Source organism: Macaca fascicularis, chromosome 10 (genome assembly GCF_037993035.2).
Source record: "Macaca fascicularis isolate 582-1 chromosome 10, T2T-MFA8v1.1".
Taxonomy (NCBI): Eukaryota; Metazoa; Chordata; class Mammalia; order Primates; family Cercopithecidae; genus Macaca; species Macaca fascicularis.
The window spans coordinates 5,649,862-5,673,013 of record NC_088384.1 but is presented as its reverse complement, the minus strand read 5'-3'; the positions used below and the strand labels follow the sequence as shown (position 1 = coordinate 5,673,013).

The 23,152-nt window shown below is 58.6% G+C and overlaps 1 protein-coding gene across 2 annotated transcripts in view; it reads right to left on the bottom strand.

The window, feature by feature from the left end:
- Positions 1-4,134: 4,134 nt before the first annotated feature.
- WNT7B (Wnt family member 7B) overlaps positions 4,135-23,152 on the bottom strand; it is a 55,030-nt gene continuing 36,012 nt past the window's right edge. For both annotated transcript variants that reach the window (XM_005567007.5, XM_045363452.3), the window contains exons 3-4: positions 13,280-13,551; positions 4,135-5,728 (exon numbers count right to left, since the gene is read on the bottom strand). In XM_005567007.5, the coding sequence (XP_005567064.1) occupies positions 5,249-5,728; positions 13,280-13,551 (752 nt within the window). In that variant the 3' untranslated portion in view covers positions 4,135-5,248. The remainder of the gene's footprint in view (positions 5,729-13,279; positions 13,552-23,152) is intronic.

The window sequence follows — 23,152 nt, the reverse complement described above, 5'->3', positions numbered from 1 at the left end:
TCTCGATCTCCTGACCTCGTGATCCGCCCGTCTCGGCCTCCCAAAGTGCTGGGATTACAGGCTTGAGCCACCGCGCCCGGCCGCCTGCTGCTTTTTTAACTGGGTCTTTCTTGTTCTGTTGGTGAAGATACAGTGTTGCTTGTCATCTCTCTGAGACCAGCCGTAGCCGTTCTTTTCTCCTTCATCTCTCTGTGAACTTGGACAAGGTCCCTGGGCCTCTGTGTCCCCTCGTGGGCGGAGGCATATGAGTTGGGTAGAAGGAAGACACCAGAGGGCCTGGGTTCAAATCTTGATTCTGCCTTTCACTGGCTGTTGAGCTTGGACAGGTCCCCTTACTCTCTGTGCCTCAGTTTCACCATCTGTAAAATGGAACTAGCGCTGACCTATTTGGGGAAGGGGTGTTGTGAAGGTTGTGGACACGTGTGGAATAGGCCCAAAGTCTGGCACAGGGGTGTGCTGGTCCTCAGCCAGCTTGGGAGACAGGGGCCATCACAGAAACAGGACTCCTGCCCCTAAGGGTGGGAGCTGAGGCAGCGGAGGAGAGAGTTAGACTATAGCCAGCTTGGTGCAAGCCGGCATCAGGGAAGGAAGGGTGTGAGGTGCATCCTGGGAAAAGCCAGTGGGAGCAAAGGCAGGACTGGGGCTCACTCTGCAGGGGGGCAGGGAGGGAATGTGCTGTGGGCACCACAGTGGGTCAGGAAGGACTCTAAGGGTACACCAGTGAGACATCCTCTGCCCTCGAGGGCCAAAGGGCCCCTGTGTGCTCTGGCCACCAGACAGTGCCGAGTGAAGGGTGCAGGCAGCCCTGTGGGGCAGGGCAGGGTGGGAGCCAGGGCGGCAGCTCAGCTGTGAGCCAGGGAGGGACGTGGATCCTCCAAGAGAGGAGGAGGGGACGGAGGGGACCAGGTGGCAGCAGGGCAGAGGCTCTGTTCCCTTACGTCCATTCTACAGAGCGGGAAGCCCAGGCTCAGAGGCCCGGAGGTGTGAGTGCAGAGAAAGTCCTTTCCTCGCTCCCAGAGGCTGCTGCCTCGGTCGTCAGCTGTTGCATACCCTGAGATGGGCCGCCAGCCTCACTGGCAGCTGTGGGCACAGGCACCGCAGGGGAAGTGGGGAGAAGGGTGAGGGGTCAGAAGTTGGGGCCAGCCCAGGGCAGCACTGAAGTTGCAAAGGAACTGGCCAGCGAGCCTGGGTAGAGGTGGGCTGCCAGAACTCTGGCCCTTCTAGCCATCGGTCCCCACACCTTACCCAGCAAAGCCCACAGGAATGGCCTATGTGTGGGAGCAGCCGGGTGGCAGGCCTGGTGTGGGCGACACCTGCAGGGCAGGGCTGGCCAGGGCTAAGCACGTGGGGTCACCACCCCATGTAGCAGTGAGCCACTGAGTGGGGGTGCGAGGGGCTGGCCAGGTGGAAATGTTCCCAAAATATAAGCCTTAGCGGGGGAGCCTGGGGCTGGGGTCAGGTGGGCCCCCAGGCCAGGCTAGCGGCAAGGGCGAGGCCTCCAGCGGGCCCCCTGGGAGGATGTGCAGGGCAGCCCGAGGGGACTGGGCGGGGATTGAACCAGAGCCAAGAAATCAGTACAGTCTGGGCACCAGGGCCGGGCATCTCAGAGGCTTCCTCATTCCTGGCCCTGTGGGAGTAGCCGGACCCCAGCGTGCCGCTGCCGCCGCCGATTCACTTACTGTCTCACGGGGAACCAGGGCCTCCTGCCAAACTGCCCAGCCCAGGCCCCATGCACGCCAGCCCCATGGGCCCTACTGACCACCAAGTCCTGGCCCCAGGCTACCCCCTGCTCTTAGATGGGGAGACTGAGGCTGTACATCCAGGAGGGTCGCCCCAGAGGCTGCCCATATGCATCAGGAAGGAACAGGGCTGGGGCTGTGAGTCCAACACTCTTCTGGCTGTCGCCCCTTCTCCGCACCCTGGAGGGATCCATTCCCCTTGAGAAGCCCCTCCACTGGGATCTGGGTCTGGGGCCAGTTCCGTGGGTGCCCAGGCTGGGCACAGCAAGGATGGGGTCTGTTTGATCAGCAGTTTCGCCCAATGCCAGGCTGCTGGGACAGCAGGCAGTGGCCAGACCGGCCCTGCCACATGCCTCCGCCCCTCGGGGGAGCACTGTGCATTGCCGTGTGCACGGCTCTCGCAGGCTGCAGGCTGGGAGGCCCTGCCACAGCTGGGCTCTGGGGAGGAGCAGTGGAGCCTGTGGCCAGCCGCAGGCTGTTGAGTTTCTGGGGGCCTCATGTCACCTTCCCAGGCCTGGTGAGATCAAGGCAGGCCCCAGGGCTGTGGAGCCAAAATCCACCAGACTCAGCTGGATGGACCTACAGGGACCCTGAAAGCCAGACGCCACCCTGGTCAGAGTGGAGCAGAGGCACAGGGGCCTATGGGGCCTGCTGTCCCTTCTTCTTACAGTAGCTCCGGCCCAGCCCCCGGTAACCAGGTGCCAGGCCCACAGCCCTCCTGTCCCTGCAGCCTGAGCCTGGTGCTGTCCAGCAAGGCCTCAGGGTCTGTGTCCAGTGCCCCAGTGCCCCTGGCTGGGTGGGGCCAGCCCAAAGGTGCCTGGAGGCAGGTAGGCATGACTCGAGCTCCAGGGTGGGCTCTGGGCAAGGTTCTCTGGTGTGAGGATGGGAAGGACGGCCCACAGAGGGGCACGGGGAAGCCAGATAGCTGGGGGCACATGAGGGCCTCAGGGGCTCGTCCTTGGTGGGCAGAGCATGTGTCCCCACTGGTGGGGCCGCAGCTGCAGGCGCATCGCATGGGGACTCCACACACACTCACTTTTCTGATTCCAGCTTTTATTGGGCTGAGCGCTCCCCTCCAGGGGAGGCTGCCGTCAGAAGGGCGGGACGCAGCACCTTGGTCGCCATCACCCCCATCTGGGCCACCCTGACCCCGTCTCACCCAGGCAAAGGGCCTGTTGCTGACAGACTTCGGGGTGGGCAGGGGCTCAGTGGGGTGCCCAGCAGCCAAGGGACAGTGCGAGTGGCTCGGTGGCATCAGGGGCCCCGAGGGTCTGTTCAAGCAGAAGGAGGAGCCTGGTTCGGGAGATGGGGGATGGGATGGGGGATGGGATGGGGAATAGGGATGGGAAATAGGGATGGGGGATAGGGATGGGGGATGGGATGGGGGATGGGGGATGGGGCCGCAGCCATCCCCCACTCCAGTACCCAGTGTAGGTCACAATAATTTAAAGACACTATAGACATTTCCACGCTATATAACATCATAAGTTAACCAGGTTCCTTGCAGAGGCTGCCGGGCCTATGGACTCAGGGGTGTTCTGGGACTTGGGGAAGGTGAGGGGATGGCGCCAGGCTGAGGGTGGGGTATTCATGGTGGCCCAGAGACTCACAGCATCCAGGCATGGTTAGGGGCACATGGGCTGGACCACAGGGTCAGAGCCCAGGAGGGACTCACTTGCCCCAGGCTGGGCCCAGGCCCTTGGCTTGTCGGCTGCTCAAGAACACATTCCCACAGGCTTCCAAGAGAACACACCCTAAATGGGGGCCAGGCCGTGGGCAGTGGAGGGTGCACCAGGAGCCAGCGGCAGACCATCCCCTCTGGCCTCGGATGAGTTCCTCCCTCTGTCACTCACGCTCCTCAGAGACAAGGGTGGGAGCGTCCAGAAAGGACACGTCCAGCTCTGGATACAGATTTTCTCAACATTGCAGTCAAGGTGAAAGGACTAGGACAGGGCCAGACAAACCCTCAAAGGCACCGAGGGGAGTGCAAGCCCCAGTGAGGCTGTCATGGCGGGGAGGGAGCAGCCGAGTGCCTCAAGGCATGGGAGCCACCTCTTGCCACCCTGGGCATCCTGATGTGTTCTCCTGGGTCCAGAGCCCCAGGCTGGGCAGGAGAAAGGTGTAAGCCTCCACTCACAGCTGCAGGGTCTCTGGCAGGTCCTTGTGCCACTCTGGGCCTCAGAGTCCCCATCTGTCAAATGGGACAAACATCCCTAACCACTCACCACCTGCCTGCCCACCCCGCAGCGGCACTGTCCCAGGGGTCAGGCTGGCTCCAGGGGGAAGGGGGGCTCTGTAAACTGGAGGTGCCAGGCCAGGAGGGCGACAGGATGAGGGAGGGAACGACACACTCCTGGAACCTGATGTGGGTGACATTTTGATTTGCTCGATATTCTTTTCTTTTTTCATTTTTTTGTTTGTTTGTTTGTTTTTGAGACAGTCTCGCTCTGTCACCCAGGCTTGAGTGCAGTGGCGCAATCTCAGCTCACTGCAACCTCCACCTCCTGGGTTCAAACAATTTTCCTGCCTCAGCCTCCCAAGTAGCTGGGATTACAGGTGCGCGCCACAATGCCCAGCAAATTTTTGTACTTTTAGCAGAGACAGGGTTTCACCATGTTGGCCAGGCTGGTCTCAAACTCCTGACATCAGGTGATCCACCCGCCTCGGTCTCCCAAAGTGCTGGGATTACAGGCATGAGCCACTGCGCCCAGCCATTGATAGGATTTTCAAAAGAAGGAAAGATGGCCTGGAGGCGCCTGTCCATGGCTCTCCTCCAAGGCCTGGTCAGGGCTGTGTGGTCCGACGCGCCCCTGCACAGCTTACTTCTAGAACCCGCAGGCACTGCGTGGTCCCCATCAACCCCAGGCTGCCTCCGCTCTGCAGGGGCAGAGGGCCAGCCAGGTGGGGCTGGGAAAGGAAACAGAAAGGGTGTTGAGGGGATGGGCTGACACAAAGTACGGAGTTACGACTGGCTACGCATTAGTGCTGAGAATCCTCTTCTGATACTAAGAAAACATAAATAATTTGTGTCAACATCTGTCCCCACCGCCCCAGGGCCCAGCAGCAGACCCAGCCTGGGAATCGGTCTTGAGGGGCCAGCCGGCGTAGCTTTTCTGTGTCCATGTTGCCAGGTGGGGCAGGGGACGCTCAGTCTCGTCGTCACTTTGCTCTCTGGGATACACGTGTGTCCTGGAGGTTCATTTTCCCAGAGAGAAGAAAGGGAACTTGCTGGGCCGCGTCGGGGAGCACAAGGCCCCTGGCCTTGCTCTCTCGGTGGGTCACGGGGGCTGTTCTGCCGCAGGAGGTGATGGGAGGAGGTGGCAGGAAGGAGCCCCAGGGAGGTGGGTAGAGGGCGTGGGCCCCGGCCGGTGTCCTCCTGCACGTGGAGCTCCCCGCTTCTGCACCCGCCTCTGCCTGCCGCTGGCAGCACCAAGGCAGGGAAGGCGAGGATGGATGTGCAAAATGCCGCTGGGTGTCTGGGGTGCCCGCGGCCGCCTCTGGGCCCGGCCTCACTTGCAGGTGAAGACCTCGGTGCGCTCGCTGCAGGTGTTGCACTTGACGAAGCAGCACCAGTGGAATTTGCAGTTGCACTGCCACACCTTGGTGTACTGGTGGGTGTTGTAGCCTCGGCCACAGCACATGGTGTCACAGCCGTCCGCACCGGGCGACGTGCGGTTGCAGAGGCGGCCCTGCGTGCCCACGCTGCCCGTGGCCGCGTCCTCCTCGCAGTAGTTGGGTGACTTCTCGATGTACACCAGGTCCGTCTCCATGGGCTTCTGATAGCTGCGCAGCTGTTTGATGCGCAGGAAGGTGGGCTGCCGCAGGCGGCTGGCCCGCACCACCTCCACCTGCACGGCCGCGTTGTACTTCTCCTTCAGCAGGTGGCCCACCTCTCGGAACTTGGGCAGCGTGGTCCAGCAGGTCTTGGTGGTGCAGGAGCCAGACACGCCGTGACACTTGCACTCCAGCTGCATTCGGTCCTCCAGAACCTGAGGGCGACAGGGAAGCTGCTTGGCACGGCACGGCCCAAGCTGGGCCCCTCCAAGTTCCCCTACCCCTGCCTCCAGCCCACCCCTGGAGCCCGCTCCTTCACTTGCAGCTGTGTGACCACGGGTAAGTGTCTCTCCCTCTCTGAGCCTCAGCCTCCTCACCCATTACTTGGAGCTGCTAACAATAGGTCTCCACTGCATAGGAGGGTGTAAGGGTGCAGTGAGAATATTTGGGACTTGGCAGAGCCTGCTGTACATTTATCGAAGGTATTTTGTTAGACTCTCACAGCCCTTCAAGGAGATGCTATGTCCTGGTCATGCACTGGTGAGGAAACTGAGGCTTGGGGCTGTGGGACCTGCTGCAGGTCACAGGTGGGGTTCGCCCAGCAACAGTAGGTACTTAATAAATGCTCATTACCCCACCCTGCCATCTCTCCTGCTCCCCACCCTCGGGCTTGGCGTAGGGTCTGGCATGCAGTTGGTGCTTAACAAATGGCTGTTTAATGGAAGCCTGAAGTGCCGGTGGCCCTCGGTGCACATTTGCCCAAGGCTGGAGGGTGAGCAGGGGAGGCGAGTACACAGGTCAGTGAGGCCCGGGCGTGCTGAGAAGCCAACAGCCCCGGCCCGCCCGCTGTTGTTCTTCCTCCTCAGCTCCACAAGGGCCCTCCACGGGTGCAGTGTTTTCCTTGGGCCTCCCTCCATGGCCCCAGAAGGCTAATTCCCAGAGCCAGCCCTGACCCCAGGTACTCATTTACCCGGATCGAAAGGGCCCTGCCAGCCGGGCCTGATTGAAGATGGGGAATTATTAGCTGGCGCCCCGCAGCTGCAGAGGGGCCATTTGTCAGCTGTCAGAGCTCTGCTGGCCTCGCTCGGCAGCCCAGCCCTGCCGGGGCTTGGCCACCCCCTGTCCCTCGGGCCAGAACTCACAGTCATGGGGCACCTGCTGTTGGCCCCCAGCTCTCCCCAGTGGAGAAGTCCCCCAGGAAACGAATGAATGAATGAGTACAAGAAAAAGAGGGAGAGAAACAACTCCACAGAGATGGCTACTGCCCCGAGCAGCTTCCCTGGCCTGGCTGCATGAGGTCCTCTGGGGCTCGCAGTTCAGCATGGGACACAGCGAAGGTGCTGCAGGAACCCAGGAGAGTCTAATCCTGTTGGAGTCAGGGTGCTCGAGGTAGGGGCTTCCTGGAGGAGATGTGGGTATTGATGGATGTGTCGGAGCTCATAGAAAAGGGGACAGCATTCCAGAAGGGGTTCAACATGAGCAAAGGTCTGGAGATCACCAAGCATGAAGGAAAAGACTGGGCCCAAAGGCTCAGCAGGTGGGTGCTGGGTGGGCCCTAGGCTGGCAGCCTGGAGCTGGGGTGTCCTCTGCTCTGCATCAGTGATGCCCTTGGGCAAAGACTGGGGAGACTGGGGAGACTGGGGAGACTGGGGAGACTGGGGAGAGGTGGCAGAGCGAGGCTGATGCCCCCCCCAGGATGGCTGAGGGTGGGAGGAGTCCAGGAGTCCTGAGAAGAGGGTGGGGCAGCTTTGGGGAATTGCAGGGCTCAGAGGCTGGGCTGAGGGGCGTCTGGGCCAAGGTCGTGGGCCAGAGCCTGGACTGGGTGTCTGGGCAACCCCCAGAGAGTATATTGGGACCTCCTCCCTGTCTCCTGCCCCTCTCCCATCCTGTCCATCACCCCAGCTCCCTGTTCATCTCTGCTGGGATCTGTCCCCTCCCGGAAAAGCCCCTCCCTCCACTAACCTGCCCCTCAAGCCTGGAAGCATTGCTGGCCCTGGCCACACGGCCTGCCCGGATGCTCCCCAGGCCGGGCGCCACTCCAGGAGCTGCCCTGATGGTGGCCCCTCTCGGAGTTCCCAGCTGGGAGAAGTTCACCCCACCCCTGGCTGTTCACCCTCCTCAGATGGGCCTGGATGGCCTGGAGACCTGGCAGGCCTGTCCAGACTAGAGGGTGTGCAGGCCACGTGGTCCAGGCTCAAGCTGCCCTCTAGTGCTCCCGCTGTAGCCCAGGATGGCTGCCCCTGGTACTGTGCTAGGCATCCCTCCCCCTCCTCCCTCGCCTACCCGTCTCCCAGTCTTTATCAAGGCCAGGGAGCCCAGTTGTATGCTACTGCCCGCCTGGGGACAATCGGCCCCTGCAGGGCCAGGCCGGTGACCATCCGCAGATAAAGCCTAATGGGCCGCTGTTTGCAGAGTGAGGGGCCACATCCTCGCTTGGCTGGGTCCCTTGGGTCAGAGCCTCTCCCAGGAAGTGATCACAGGGTTCAAGAATGTGCCATTTCCTTCACCAGTGCCCTGGCTATTCGAGCCACAGCAACGGTGGTGCCAGCGCTGAGACCTGCCCCCTGCCCCAGGAGACCACCTGGCAGGGCGCAGAGTGAGCTCATCTCGCTCAGAGGAGCTGCAGGCTGCAGCAGGGGCCGCTCCTCCAGGCCTTGGTTCCTCCTTGACCCTGGGGGCCTGGTTGGGTGGTGGGGTGGTGGACTGAAGGGGCTCCAGGAAAGGGCCGATTCAATGTTCTTTCCCGAATAAGGGTGTAGCCTGGAAGCAGTGCTCAGGTATAGCCAGGCAGGGGCGTCATGGGGTTGGGGGACTAAAGCCCTTCTAGAGGGAGGCTGACCAGCCCAGGAGCCTGGCGTCCGATATTCCAGCCACTGGGGCCGACAAAAGGCATCTCACCCCGGATCCTGGCGATGGCCTGGGGCTGTGGAACGAGGTGCCTCACACCCACTTCCACAGCACCTCCCATGCCTGCTGGTCCCTGCCCCTAAGTGTGGCCCTGACCTGTGAGCCCCTCAGGGACATAGCCCATGTCTGCTTCACCCTCTGACCACGAGCCCACAGAGTGGATTGAGTGTGGCCTCAAGTGAAGTTATGTCGTGAGCCACTGGCCGAGGAGAGAGTGTGGAGGGTGTGCCCCTCCCAGGATCCGGCACTCCCATTAGGATGGTGTGAATGATATGGCCACCCAGCAGGACGCTGTGGACCCTCAGTCAGGGAAGAGCTGTGCCAAGATGTGGGACACGGCCAGCTAATGGGGTTCCCAGCCCCCAGTTCCAGGAGCTAGTGGCACTCCACAGCGATGGCTTCTAACCTCATGTCACCAAGAGAGGTGCCCTCAGCTGTCCTGACACCAGCCCCCAGGCCTCTGCAGATGGACAATCTCCTGCCTTCACTGGGTTGGTCTTGGGGGCATGGCCTCTGTCTGCCCTGCTGACCTGCCCCACACAGCAGTGGGGACCATGCACCAGGGGCAGAGCCAGCGCCGGGCACTGGGCACTCAGGTCTCCAAAACCTCAGGGGCTGCTCAGAGCTTTCTGCACAGGCACCCTGTGGCAGCCCATTAAAGGCCACTCTAGCCCACCAGGGAGCTTGGGGAAGGGCAGTCAGGGCCTTGGTCTGGTAGAAGTGGGGGCAGGGCGGGGGCGGGCCTTCAGACTCTGCCCATCTCACTCTTGCCCACCAGGGACACCAGCCTGGGCCACATGCCAGCTTGGGGAATGGCACAGTAACCCCCCAAATTCACGTTTGCTCAGAGCCTTGGCAAGTGACTTTATTTGGAAGTGAGGTCTTTACAGATATGATTAAGGAAAGGATGGAGAGGAGGTCACCCTGGGTTGTCCAAGTGGGCCCTAAATCCAATGAGAGGGTCTATACAAGAGATGGAGAGGGCCAGGCGCAGTGGCTCACGCCTGTAATCCTGGCACCTTGGGAGGCCAAGAGGGGCGGATCACCTGAGGTCAGGAGGTCCAAGACCAGCCTGGCCAACATGGTGAAGCCCCATCTCTACTAAAAATACAAAAATTAGCTGGGCACAGTGGCACACACCTGTAATCCCAGCTACTCGGGAAGCTGAGGCAGGAGGATTGCTTGAACCTGGAAGGCAGAGGTTGCAGTGAGCAGAGGTCAGGCCACTGCATTCCAGCCTCCAAGCAAGACTCCGTCTCAAAACAAACAAACAAACAAACAAACAAACAAAAAAGAGATGGAAGAGAAGAAGACTCAGACTCAGAGGAGACCTGGTGAAGACAGAGGCAGGGGCTGGAGGGAGGTGGCCGCAGCGGAGGAACACTGGGAGCTGAGGAATGCTGGGAGAGCCAGGAAGCATCCTCCCCTGGTGCCTAGAGGGAGTGCAGCCCTGCCAACCAGCACCTCAATTTTGGACTTGGGGCCCCAGCGCTGAGAGAGAACAGATGTCCTTTGCCGTAAGGCCCCACTTGCGCCACTTGTCTGTGGCAGCAAGTCAGCTGCTCTCCACCCACCTCACTGCGCAGTGGGGTCCTGAGGAAGTGGGGGGGCAGAGGTGGGCCTGGTACTCTGTGATGGGGCCAGGGTCCTAGCATCAACCCAGGAAGGGCTGGACTCAGTGCTTATGGAAATTTCCAGAAGCCCTACCCTACACTCACCCCCCACCGCCGTGATGAGCACCGTGCTCTTTTAAAAGGACCCTGTCCTGAGGGTCACCATGACACCACCACCCTTGGCCTTTTCCAAGGGCTCAGGCCACACTTGTGCCCCACAGGTGCACAGGGTGGGGGCTGTTGGAGGGGCAGTGAGGAGTCGGGGGGACAAAGTGCATTGCACCTGCTATGCAGATAAGAAGGCCAAGGCTCCGCAGAAGCATGGGTCAACCAGGGCCTCACCGACTATCCGAGACAAGGCTGGTAGGAGAGTTGGCCACTGGTGGCATTGTCAGAGCCCTTTCCTGTGGCTGTCCTCTTTGTCCCCTGCCCACCTGTGGGGACCATCACCAGCCTTCTTGTTTTCCCACCTCCTGTCTCCCCAGGGGCCAGTCCTACCTGCCTCCATTTCCCTTCTGCCTTTCCATCACTTGTGAGTCACCAGACACCTCCAAGTCCCATACCAAGTCAGCCCTGGGGTTCACACGGCACCCTAGAGCTAAATCAGACACAACTCTGGCCCTTGAGTTGGTCAGTGTCACTGCCCTGCAATGACACCTGTAGCCCAGAGACCAACAACACCCTACCCGGCCATCCCCGCCCTGGTCTCACCACACTGCATACCACGACCTGGGTCCCCCATGCCTCTACCTGTGCTATTCCCTCTGCCTGGAGCGTCCTTCCCCGCTTCTCTGCTGTGTACACTTCCCCACGAGCAGGGACCTGAGCCACTCAGTCAGGTCTGCTGCTCACTCTGGGCCTCATTCTCCTTATCTTTAAAATGGGGACAGTGAGAACTTCTTCCCCGGGGGTGTGAGAAAGGCTCTGCTCAGAACCTAAGCAGCTGCACAGGCTCAAGGGTGGTGGTGGTTCCCATGAGGGTTCAGCCTCGCCTTCTCCTCCTACTTCTCCTCCTCCTCCAGGGACTCCCCCAGGAAGTCCAGGTAAGTGACCCACACTTTCCTCTGGCCTCTCAAGGTTCATGAACCTCCATTTATGGCATGGACTGTGATCTGCCTGTAGCTGGAGACTAGTGTTCACATGCTGTCTGTGAGTTCCTTGGAGGCAAAGGCTGTGTCACTGATTCCTTCATCCATCCATCTATCCACCCATCCCTCCATCCTCCCATCCATCCACCCATCCACCCACCCATCCTTCCATCTATCCATCCCCATCCATCCACCCATTCATCCACCTACCCATCCACCCATCCTTCCACCCATCTTTCCATCCATCCATCCATCCATCCATCCATCCATCCATCCATCCCCATCCATCCATCCATTCATCTACCCATCCTTCCATCCATCCATCCATCCACTCATCCATCCACTCATCCATCCATTCATCCATCCACCCATCCATCCACCCAACCATCCACCCACCGATCCATCCTTTCATCCATCCATCTACTTATCCATCAATCATTCCATCCGCCCATGCATCCCATCCACACATCCACTCAACCATCTACCCACTCATCCACCCATCTATCTACCCATCCATCTATCCTCCCATCCACTCATCTATCCATCCACCCACCCACCAATACTTCCATCCATCCTTCCACCCACCCACTCATCCTTCCATCCATCCTTCCACACACTCACCCATCCTTCCATCCATCCATCCCCTCATTCATCCATACTTCCATCCATTCATGCATCCACTCATCCATCCACTCATCCATCCATCCATCCTTCCATCCATCCATCCACCCACCCATATACCCATTCTTCCATCCATCCATCCACTCATACATCCACCCACCCATTCATCCACTCATACATCCACCCATCCATCCTTTCATCCATCCATGCATCCAGTCATCCATCTACTCACCCATCCATCCACCCATCTATCCACCCATCCATCTATCAATCCACCCATCTACCCATCCATCCATTCATCCATCCATTCACCCATCAATCCGCTCATCCATCCACCCACCTATCCATTCACCCATCCACCCTGCCATTCATCCATCCACCCATCCATCCATCTAACAATAACTTAATAACCACCTGTATAATAACCTCCACATCTACAAGAGAAAGTCAAGTCGTTGGCCTGGTGTTCAAGATCTCTTCTTGAACAGGCCCTACTTCTTGTGCCAGGCCCTACTTGCTTCCCAAGTCCTGTGGCCATCAAGCCTTCACTCTGACACTCTCCTACACAACCAGGCCCCCACCATCCTGGGTGTGACCCCTGCACCCCTCTTGTGGACGCGGTTCCCATAGCCAAGGCCTTGTCTGATTCCTTTCTGCCCTGTGCCCAGCCTAGCACCTGGCACAGAAAAGGGCAGTGAGTGACCAGTGGTCTCAGCTATAGTCCCTGGGCCCGAGGGATTCTTCAACTCCTCTTTGCCTGGAATGGCAAGTCTGTCCCACACCTGAGGAGCCCCCTAGGCTCTGCTGCCCTGGGTGCAGCCCCCAGGCCTCAGAGCCAGAGCCGGCTGGGTGTTCCACTTGGCTGGCCACCCTATCTCAGGCCATCTTGCCGCCGTGCGGCTGCTCCTCCCAGCCCAGTATCTGGGGCCCTCATCTCCAGCGGGCGGAGCCCGGCTTGCTCTGACTTCTTCCCCAGTGTGTCCCTGCCTGAATTTCCTCCATTGCCACCCACCACACTCCGTCCCGCCCTGTGCAGGAGCAGCCTGCTCCCCAGCAGACCCTGGCTCACAGCGTCCACCTTCCTCAGGCTGCTCCTGCCTCCTGGGGGCATCCCTTCCTTGCTGAGTAAAAAGGCTGCCTCTGTCAGGAATTCTTTCCTGGTGTGCTGATGTGACCTCTGGGACCAGGAACGCCAAGGGCAGGGACAGGGGCTGTGGCCTGGGACCTCCCCTCACCAGGTCCCCAGCCAAGCCCAGCTCACACCCTGCATGGAAATAGGGTCCCCGTCTTAGCTGGGGGCTGTGCGCATCACGTCAGCACTCAGAGCCTCAGCTCTCACGTCTCTGGATGGGGACAGCCTCCTCCAGGTATTAGGAGGCTCAGAGCCATGCACATGGAGGACCCAGACAGCCCCACCTGCTGCACACCTATGGAGACTCAACTGCTTCTGCTAGAAGAGGAGCCTGAGGCTCCGAGAGGTCAGCGGGTGACATACCAGTCCCAGCTAATGCCCCCACCAGCCGCACCCGCACCCTACCTTCCTGCCGGCCTCATTGTTGTGCAGGTTCATGAGGCGCCGCGCGTTCTTCTTGATCTCCCGAGCGTCCACGAAGCGCCGGGAGAAGTCGATGCCGTAACGCACGTCAGCCGAGCAGCCACCCCACTTCCAGCCCTCGGCCTGGTTGTAGTAGCCCTGCTTCTCTCGGTCACAGCCGCAGTTGCTCAGGTTGCCTTGGCTGCAGGCAGCAGTGACGGCGTGTGCTACGCCAGCCGCGGTGATGGCATACGTGAAGGCAGCCTCACGGCTCCCTGCGGGGACAGACAGGTGCACAAGGTGAGGCCCCAGGCCCTGGGCCAGGTGGGCTCAGGGGATGAAGTGCCGGGCCTCGATCCACCTGCTGTTGGCCAGTTGTGTGACCCTGGGCTCATTGCTTGCCCCTCTGAGCCTCTGACTCACCAAAGCAGGGCTGATGGGAGCCACCTCTCAGGGCTATGGTGAGGGCAGTGCCTGGAATACAGCAGGCCCCAGTGCACCCTGAGACCCGCCCTCCAGCATGCAGCACTGCCGACAGCTTCTCTCCCTGTTCCCAAGACTGGGCGGGAGAGGCCTAGTTTCCCCAGCCCTGAGAGTGAGCGGTGGGGACCCGTGGAGGGGATGGGTATCCCTGCCTCTGCCCCTCCCCTCTGCCAGCCTCCCAGGAGCCCCTTCTCATGAACGGGCATTTGCACTGACCCCGTAGGGACCAGCTATGCATGGCCAATGGAAGCTGGGGCCACGGGGAGCATGGGGGGCCTCACCCCCACCCCAAGCCAGGAACCCAGGTAGAAGTCACACAGCTCAGAAGCCCTTTGTTGCCATCTCCCTTCTTGGTCCACCCACCTTCAGTCCATCTCCAGATCCTGGGCCCCTTTTCCTCACCTCCTCCTAATACCCCTGCCTGACCCAGGGGCCCCAGAACTGCCTGGACCTGGGCAACAGTCCTCCCTGCCTCCCTCATCCCCCCAGCCACCAGCTGGTTCACTCCAAGGGCTGTCTGGCCAGGGCCCTCGCTGGCACCTTCACTGATTCCCTCTGCTGGTAGAGCCAAGCCCACGGCTGAGCTGGGAAGGGAGGGTCCCAGGTCAATGCCCGCTGGCTGCCCCAGCCCTCTCTCCCCATCCTCTGCCCAGAACAATGACTCAGTCTTTCCAGGCGCTGCCCACATCCCCTGGGGATTATGTGGTCTTTTGGTGGAATTCCCTCCTGCTTCATACCCAAATACCAAGGACCTTCCAAGGCCCAGGTCTGAGGCCTCCCCGTCCAGGCAGCCTTCCCAGACCCCCGGACAGAAGGGAGCACTTGGTGCCTGACCCCTCAGTTCCAAATCTGACCCAGATCCGGACACCCTCTCCCTGCTGAGTCTTACAGGTGGGGACTTCCATATGCGTCCGAAGGCCCCTGAGGTGGGCAGGTTCAGCTCTCATTTCCTCTTTGTTTTCCCCAGCCCCAGGCCAGGCCCTGTGCATCCTTCCATCCCGACCCTGGACTCTTGGGTCCCTCTCAACCTGCCCCTGCCTGGGTCTGTGTCATTCCTATGTCCCCAGCACCTGGCCCATGTGGACACCGAGCAGGCTCAACTGCGCCAGCTGGAGGACCAAGACCCAAACTCCAGCGAGCGGGAACCTCCCTGCCCATCTCAGCAACAGGCAGAACAGGGCCGGTGCTCAGCCCAGGAGAGGGCAGCTGGAGACTCACACTGCTGGCATGGCACAGTCCCCTGCCCAGCACCCGCGAGCACCCGCACAGCCCTCAGTTGCCCACTGCTGTGCCTGTTATTGGGGCTGAGGTGACAGCCCACAGATTGAGACACAGTCAAGTCAGGTCTGTTCTATGAACAACCATTGAGCACCAACGGCATGCCCAGCCTTGTGCTAGGGGCTATGTGTGTGCTCTGGGGCCACTTCGTTGCCCGCAGCCAGCTGGGGGCTCAGCCAGGTGGGGTCCCTCTTCCCTAGGGTATCTTCCATCAGGGTGAGAACTGGGGTGGGACCCACCAGCGTTAGGAGAAGACCTTGGTGGGCTGTCTGTCTGCTGTCATGGAGGGAGCCACGGCTTCCTAGGAACTTCCTTCCTGAGAAGAACTAAGGGGAGGGTAGTGTCCAGCATCCCTCCCTCCCCAGCAAGGTTCGAGACTGCAATGATCAGCCTCCTCTGAGCTGCAGGCAGCACGGCCCCTGCCTTCGAAGGGCCTCATCCTGCCAGCCTCTCCTCCTCTGGCCGCTGTCCACCCACACTGCCCACTCTCTGCCTGGGCCAGGGCCAGGAAGATTTAGGAATTCACCTCCCCAAGTCTAAATTAGGTCAAGATGACCCAAAGGGAAGCCCTTGCATGATGTGTGAAGTGGGGTATTAAACGCCCCATCCTGTCTGCATTACCCAAGCACAGCAGGGCCTGCTGGCAAGAAAGCCTCGGAAATATCTCATGGGGGTAGGGGTAGGGGGCAATAAACCAAGAGGAGGATCCCAGTAAAGGGTCGAGAAGGGCCACAGAAGGGTCACGGCACCTCAAAGGATTCACTGCCTGCCTCTGTGGAGTGGAGTCAAGGAAGGCTTCCTGGAGGAGGTGACATTTTAAGTAGGTACAGTCTTAACAAGAAGCATGGATTCACGTGTGTGTGTGTGTGTGTGTGTGTGTGTGTGTGTGATGTGTATGTGTGGCTGTGGTAGGCATGTACTCCCAGCATGGTCACACAGAGGCAAAGATGCTGAGCTGTGGAAGGGTATGGTGAGGTCATGAGTGGCCATAGAGGAGGGGGAGCATGTCTTGCAAGCAGGTGGCACTTTCTGTCCAGGTGCCAGGGCCAGCTGCTAGGGAGGGCTGGATGTCAGGGCGCTTGCCTGGCCACACAGGTGTGGATTCTGGAACACTCAGAGGCCGGTTGACACCAGCACCAGTGTAGCCCATCCTCAGGGCTCTCCCCGTGCACGGGGTGCGCACCCAGCCCTCACACGCGCTCCCATTTCACCTGGACGTTAGGGTGAGGTGCGTCCAGCCATGAGTCCCAGTTTACAGAGGAGGAAGCAAAGGCACAGAGAGTGGCTGGAGCAAGATTCAGACCCAGGGAATGAATTCAAAGACCAGGAAGGCTGACGGAGGAGCAAAGCGCCTAGGGTCGGGGGCGCTGGAAGCTCTTCTGCCCCCACCTTGGCCTGTCTGAGTCTAAGGTGACCTGGGACAGCAGGAGAGGGCGAATGTGGGCTGTGCAGCCCCCAGGGAAGATGCTGCCTGTGAACAGTCTGTGGACCTGGGGGGCAGGGGCAGCTGCAGGCAGGCTCTGGGTGGGAAGCTCTAGGGAGCCTGAGCTGGCTTCGGAGTGGGCACGTGTCACCTGACGGAGGGGGTCTAGGAACCCCAAACGATTGTGTGGGCCCAGCCGGTGGAGTTTGAGGACAGATGTGGATGTCCCCTCAGAGGTCCTGGAACAACAGCCTGTGATCCTCCTCTTCCTCCCCCATGGCAAGGCTGCAGAGCGGGTCAGAGGATGCCACTGTCCTGAAGTGCCTGAGCAGGCTGGCAGGTCCACAGTGGAGTCTGCACACTTGGAGGACGCTTCCTACAAGCCTCCCTTCCAGCCTCCCGCAAGCGCCTGCTCTCACCCGGCTATGCCCGCCCCAGGCTTAGACTCAGTTACTCACCAGTTACTCATCGCCTGCCGCTCCCGCTAATTCCTTTTTTATTTGCTTTTAATGAGCCAAACTCTCTGGTCTCCCATGGAGACAAGCAGGAGGTGAGCTGCAGAGAGTCGTAGTTTTGGGAGAATCAATAAGAATGACGTTAGGTCCAGCAAGAGTCGCTCCCGTGCGCCTGGCACGTTGCCTGTGTTGTCCGGTTAAATTCTCGCAGCAGCCCACAGGGGAGGGCCCGTTACCCGATGTTACTGACCTAGACGCCCACTCCAAGGGCTTTGTCATGGAGTGCCTGGGTGTGTAGTGAGAAGGGCAGAAGGGCTGCAGGCTTCCCCCGTGTCTCTCCCCAAGTCACCCCTGGAGCCGTGACTGGGGCACCTTGCCAGTCCATGCACACACCATGCTTCCTCCAGGCTGACAGCGAGCTAGCGCTTAGACTTAGAAGCCGGTCCTCTAAGCGGGCGCAGACAGACTGGACCCATGCGCCTTGCTCAGCAGCTGTTAGTAGCCCCCAAGGCCTCTGAGATGACTTCCAGTGACTTGGCCTGGCCCCCAAGGTCCCAGAGGCCTGATCCCACCAGTCCTCGCCCACCATCGTCTGCAGCCCAGTGTGGCCCGCCTGCAGGTTGGGCAGCCACCTCCGGCGCACAGTAACTACTCCTGAATAAAGGACCTGCTGGCTTCCTGCCGCCTGCCCTGGGGACAGCAGCCCCTTCTCTTCCTGGAATACCTGCCCGCTCTCCCACATATCCATGCACTACTCAGGCTCTGGACGCAGGCAGGGCTGCTCCCTGCTCCCCGAATTCCCACTGTGGTGGGCACGCCCTCCTCTGGGCTCTCACTAGGTGCTCCTCAGGCTGCAGGGATGGTGGGCAGGATCCACGTCAGATTCTTTTGTGTACCCCCCACCCACCCACTGCTGTTTCCCAAATCCCATGCATGAGCAGGTCTGGGCTGGTCACCTCCCTACCACCACCTTGTCTCCAAGACAGCCCCGTTCTGATCAGACCCATTTCACAGATGGGAAAACTGAGCCTTCAAAGCAGGAAGTGATTTGCAATAGACCCATGGCAGGGACCACAGTCATCTGAGCTCAGCAGCTGCCCTAGATGTGTGTGGTGATGGGGAAGCTGGATGAGGGCAGCATGGATGCTCTGTTTGGGGCCGGCAGCTGTCCTGCTGATACACTTGGGGCTCGGGAGGCCTAGGGGCCTCTCTGAAGACCCACAGCTTACCCAAGCACAGGTCTGTACCCTCAAACTCTAGAGCCAGCAGCAGCAGCCAGCCGTATCCCTAGAAAATGCCAGAGCAGGCTATATTCTGGCCACCCCTCAACCCACAGCCCTCAAGAGCACTGGGCGGGTTTCTGAGTAATGGTCCCGAAGCTTCCAGCCCCGCTGCAGGATTCACTGTTTCCAGTGCAATCTATCTCTGGTGCCTCGGCAAGTCACCAACCCTCTCTGAGCCTGTGTTCCCATTTGCCACATGGAACTCAAAGTCCTCACCTTGCTGCACAGCCCTAGTTGCCAGCTCAGAGCAAACAGGACAAGAGGGCACGGTACCCACATCACCAAGATGGTGGGCAGTCCAGGGCCGGCTGAGGGTGGACCAGATGCAGCAAAGGACTCCAGGACAGGCCCAGGTGTCTCTCTGTGCTCCATGCAGACTGGGCTGGAAACAGCCTCCTCCCCAGGGCCAGCCCCCTCAGCCCTGCCCAGCTGTCCCCTCAAATCCAGAGTATCAGAGCAGCAGAGTCCTCAGAGGCATGTGGGTAAACGGAGGCTGCTGGGGCAGGAATGGTCTGGCTACACAAGGGCCATCCAGCTCTGCTCTCTTTTCCATAAGTTATTTGAACTCGAGCCCTCACTAGACCCCCTGGCTGGGCCCAGGACAGCCTGAGAGGGAGGAGACGCAGCCCCCTGCCCTGCCCCTGCGGTGCCAGCCAGACCCTGATGTCCAGGGAAAGGGGGTGTGCTAGGGCAGAGCCGGGCCCTCATCCACAGTCATCTCACTCTGACCATGAGGAGGACGCTGGGGACCCTGGCAGATCTTTGTGAGTAGCTTCTAGAAAGAACAGACGTGTCTCCTGAACAAAGCTGGGGCTTGGGCAGGACGGGGCTTCCCACTCCCCTCCTCAGGGCAGAGCTGAGGGCTGAGTCCACCCTCCCAGCCACAGCTGCCACTCCTCACCATCCACTCACGCTCCCTGCCACTTCCTAGCGTCCACAGGGGCCAGGGCACTTTTACTAGCAAGCCGTGGCTGAGCTCCTAGTGACCTGATTAACTGCATGGAGGCAGAGGTGGGAGAGGTGCTTGGTGCCCTCTTAGGAGGAGAGCCAGGAGTCTGCAGCCTCAGTGCTGAGAAGGCCCTCGGGGACCATCCAGTGCGGCTCCATCCCAGCAAGGAGCCTGAGGCCCAGAGACGGGCAGCATGCTCCCCAAAGTCACACAGCAGCTCAGGAAATGGGGGATCCGGGATCTGAGGTTCTCAAGTGAATGAGGTGAAGGCAAAGGTCTGGGGGCCACACATGGTCCCGGAGCTTTCTGGAAGCAAGGGGGCGGCTCAGAGTCTGACACCCTGCCTTCAAGTCTAGACTCTGAAATTTGCCAGCTGAGTGACCTCAGACCGGTGAAGGGGCCTTTCTGTGTCCCCGCCTCCCTACCTGCAAAATGAGAGAACTGCTCCAATCCAGTCAGAAGGGCACATACAGTCCTGGGGACAGGTTGACCTAAGCTTCATGCCTACAGGTGTGACATACGACACATTTGGGATCTTCGTGGGCGGACACACATTTGGGCATCTCTGGGCAGCAGGTGTGCACCTCTGCACGTGTCCCTGGGCGTACACCTGGGCTGACCCTTGGAGGCAGTGCCTGGGAGCGGCCGTGTGAACCTGTGCTCATGGATCTGTGCTTCCGGCCCACACAGTTCAATTCTCCTCCTCCCTGACAACCTGTACTTGTCCCTCTTTTTTTTTTAAAAAAAGGGACGTTTTGGGCCAGGCATGGTGGCTCACGCCTGTAATCCCAGCAGCACTTTGGGAGGCTGAAGCAGGCGGATCACCTGAGGTCAGGAGTTTGAGTCCAGCCTGGCCAACATGGTGAAACCCCATCTCTACTAAAAATACAAAATTAGTCAGGCATGGTGGCAGGCACCTGTAATCCCAGCTACTTGAGAGGTTGAGGCAGGAGAATCGCTTGAACCTTGGGAGGTAGAGGTTGCAGTGAGCCGAGATCATACCATTGCACTCCATTCTGGGCAATAGAGCAAGAATCCGTCTTAAAAAAAAATGACATTTTCTACAACTCAATAATAAAATGGTTAACAACTCGATTAAAAAGGACAAAGACCAACGGATGAATGGGTAAAGAAAAGGTGGTATAGATACACAATGCAATATTACTCAGCCATAAAAAAGAATGAAACCCTGTCATTGCTGCAGTGGCACGCGGGTCATCGTGTTAAGTGAAAGAAGCCAGGCACAGAGAGACAAATATCGCGTATTCTCACTCACATGGAGGAGCTAAAAAAGTTGATGTTATTGAGGTAGGGAATGGAATGACAGATGCCAACGGCTGGGGAGGGTGTCGGAGCATGAAGAGAGGTGGGTTAAGAGGTACAAAGATGGCCGGGCACAGTGGCTCACACCTGTAATCCCCGCATGTTGGGAGGCTGAGGCGGGTAGACCACCTGAGGTCAGGAGTTCAAGACCAGCCTGACCAACATGGTGAAACCCCGTCTCTACTAAAAATACAAAAATTAGCCAGGCGTGGTGGTGGAAACCTGTAATACCAGCTACTCGGGAGGCTGAGGCAGGAGAATTGCTTGAACCTGGGAGGTGGAGGTTGCAGTGAGCCAAGGTCAAACCACTGTACTCCAACCTGGGCGACAAAGCAAGAATCCATCTTGAAAAAAAAAACAAAAAACAGAGGTACAAATACACACAGGTGGAAGGAGTGAGGTGTAGTGCCTGACAGCACAGTGGGGTGACTAGAGTTAACAACAATATATTGTGTATTCAGAACAGCTAGAAGAGAGAACTGGAAATGTTCCTAACACACAGAAACACACAGAAATATTCTAAAGGAAGGAAATCTTAAATACCCTGACTTGATTGTTACACATTGTGTACATATATCCACATATCACATGGACCCCATAAATATGTGTAATATTATGTATTAATTTCCAATCAAAAAATAAAAGCTAAAAAATAATAGGCCAAGGACCTGAACAGACATTTGTCCAAAGAAGGTATAAAAACATCCAATAAGCAGACAAAAAGCTTCTCAGCATTATTGGCTGTCAAGGAAATGCAGATCCAACCCACAATGAGATGCCATTTCACACGCACTAGGAATAAAAGGTAAAAAAGACTGACAATAACAAGTGCTGGTGAGGATGCAGAGAAATGGGAACCCCGGTGTGCGGGTGGCAGTGTGAGACACTGTAGCCTCTGTGGCAAAGTTGGGCAGCTCCTCAAAAACTTAAATGTAGGGTCACCATGAGACCCAGCATCGCCACTCCTATGCATGCACTTCAGAGAAATGAAACAGGCGCCCACTTACAAACTTGTGCAGAAGTACTCATAGTAGCCTTATTTGTAACAGCCCAAGGTAGAAACAGCCCAGGTGTCCATCCATGGACGAAAGGATAAGGAAAATGTGTTCTATCCATGCGACAGAATATCATTCAGCCTTAAAAAGGAATGAAGTATTGCTACACGCTCCAGTGTGGATAAAACTCGAACATATCGGCTGGGCACGGTGGCTCACGCCTGTAGTCCCAACGCTTTGGGAAGCCGAGACGGGTGGATCCCTTAAGCCCAGGAATTTGAGACCAGTCCGGGCAACATGGCAAAACCCTGTCTCTACAAAAAGAAAAAAAAAAAATACACACGCACACACACACACAAATAGCCAGGTGTGGTGGTGCACATGCCTGTGGTCCCAGCTCCTCAAGAGGCTGAGGTAGGAGGGCCACTTGTGCCCAGGAGGTCAAGGCTGCAGTGAGCCATGTTCACACCACTGCACTCCAGCCTGGGCAACAAAGTGAGACCCTATCTCAACCCCCACCTCAAAAACCCCAAAACATCATGCTAAGTGAAAGAAGCCAGATACCAAAGGCCACATATAGTGTGATTCCATTTCTATTAAATGCCCAGAGGAGGTGGACTTGGAGAGACAGACAGTACCTCAGTACTGCCAGAGGCAAGAGGACTGGGCTCAGTACTGCCAGGGGCAAGAGGACTGGGACTGATTAAGCCACAGGGTATCTTTCTGGGGTGATGAAAATGTTCTAAAATCAACTGCAGGGATAGCTACACAACTCAGGATATACTAAAAACCATGGGCTTGTATACATTAAATGGATGAATTGTAAAGTATGTGAATTAGATCTCAGTGAAGCTGTGATGGACACATAGGACACTGGGTGGCTTTCAGAGGGCTTCAGACCCATGTCCTACTCAATTTACACCCTCCCTGAGGCCCCATGGGTATGAACTAAGATCCCCCCACCTCACAATTAGGACACTGGGCTCAGGAGAGGCAGGCGACTGGCCCAAGGTGGCACAGCAAGTGAGACACTGAGCTGGGATCTGATGGGACCCCAGAGTTCGTGCTCAGCCCACTCCCCACCCACCAGGACAGGGAAACCTGCAAAGTCTGCTTTGCACCTCACTGAGCTGGACACCACACTCACCTGTGCCAGCCTCTGACACTCTACACACGTGCGACACTGCCTGTAACACTCACATTGTTGCCACCTGTGTGTCCCCGGCACCAAGGACAGCCTCCCTCCTGGCTGGACCTCCCAGAATCCCAGGGGTGAGGCTCTCAGCCTCCCATCCATCAAGTACTTGCCCAAGGTCAAGTGCAAGGCCTAGCACACAGCAGGGCAGGACCAACACACCGAACCTGGGGGGCAGACAGGCCGGGAGCTGCTCACAGACAGTGCAGCCAGAGACCAGGGATCACAGCCACAGAGGAGCCGGCAGGGCAGAGTGGCTGGAGGGACTGGGGTGCAGAGTGGCCAGTGAGGGCTTCTCTCAGGAAGGGATGCTGAAGGTGGGTCCCAAAGGATGGGAGAGGTGAGGAACACAGAGGTGCAGGGAACAGTGTTCCAGGCAGAGGGAACAGCAATGCTAAGACCCCGAGGTGAGAATGAGCTGAGCACGAGCGGTTTGTCCCAGCAGAGATCAGTGAGGATGAAGTGGGGGACGGCCCTTGGGGGCTGTACCAT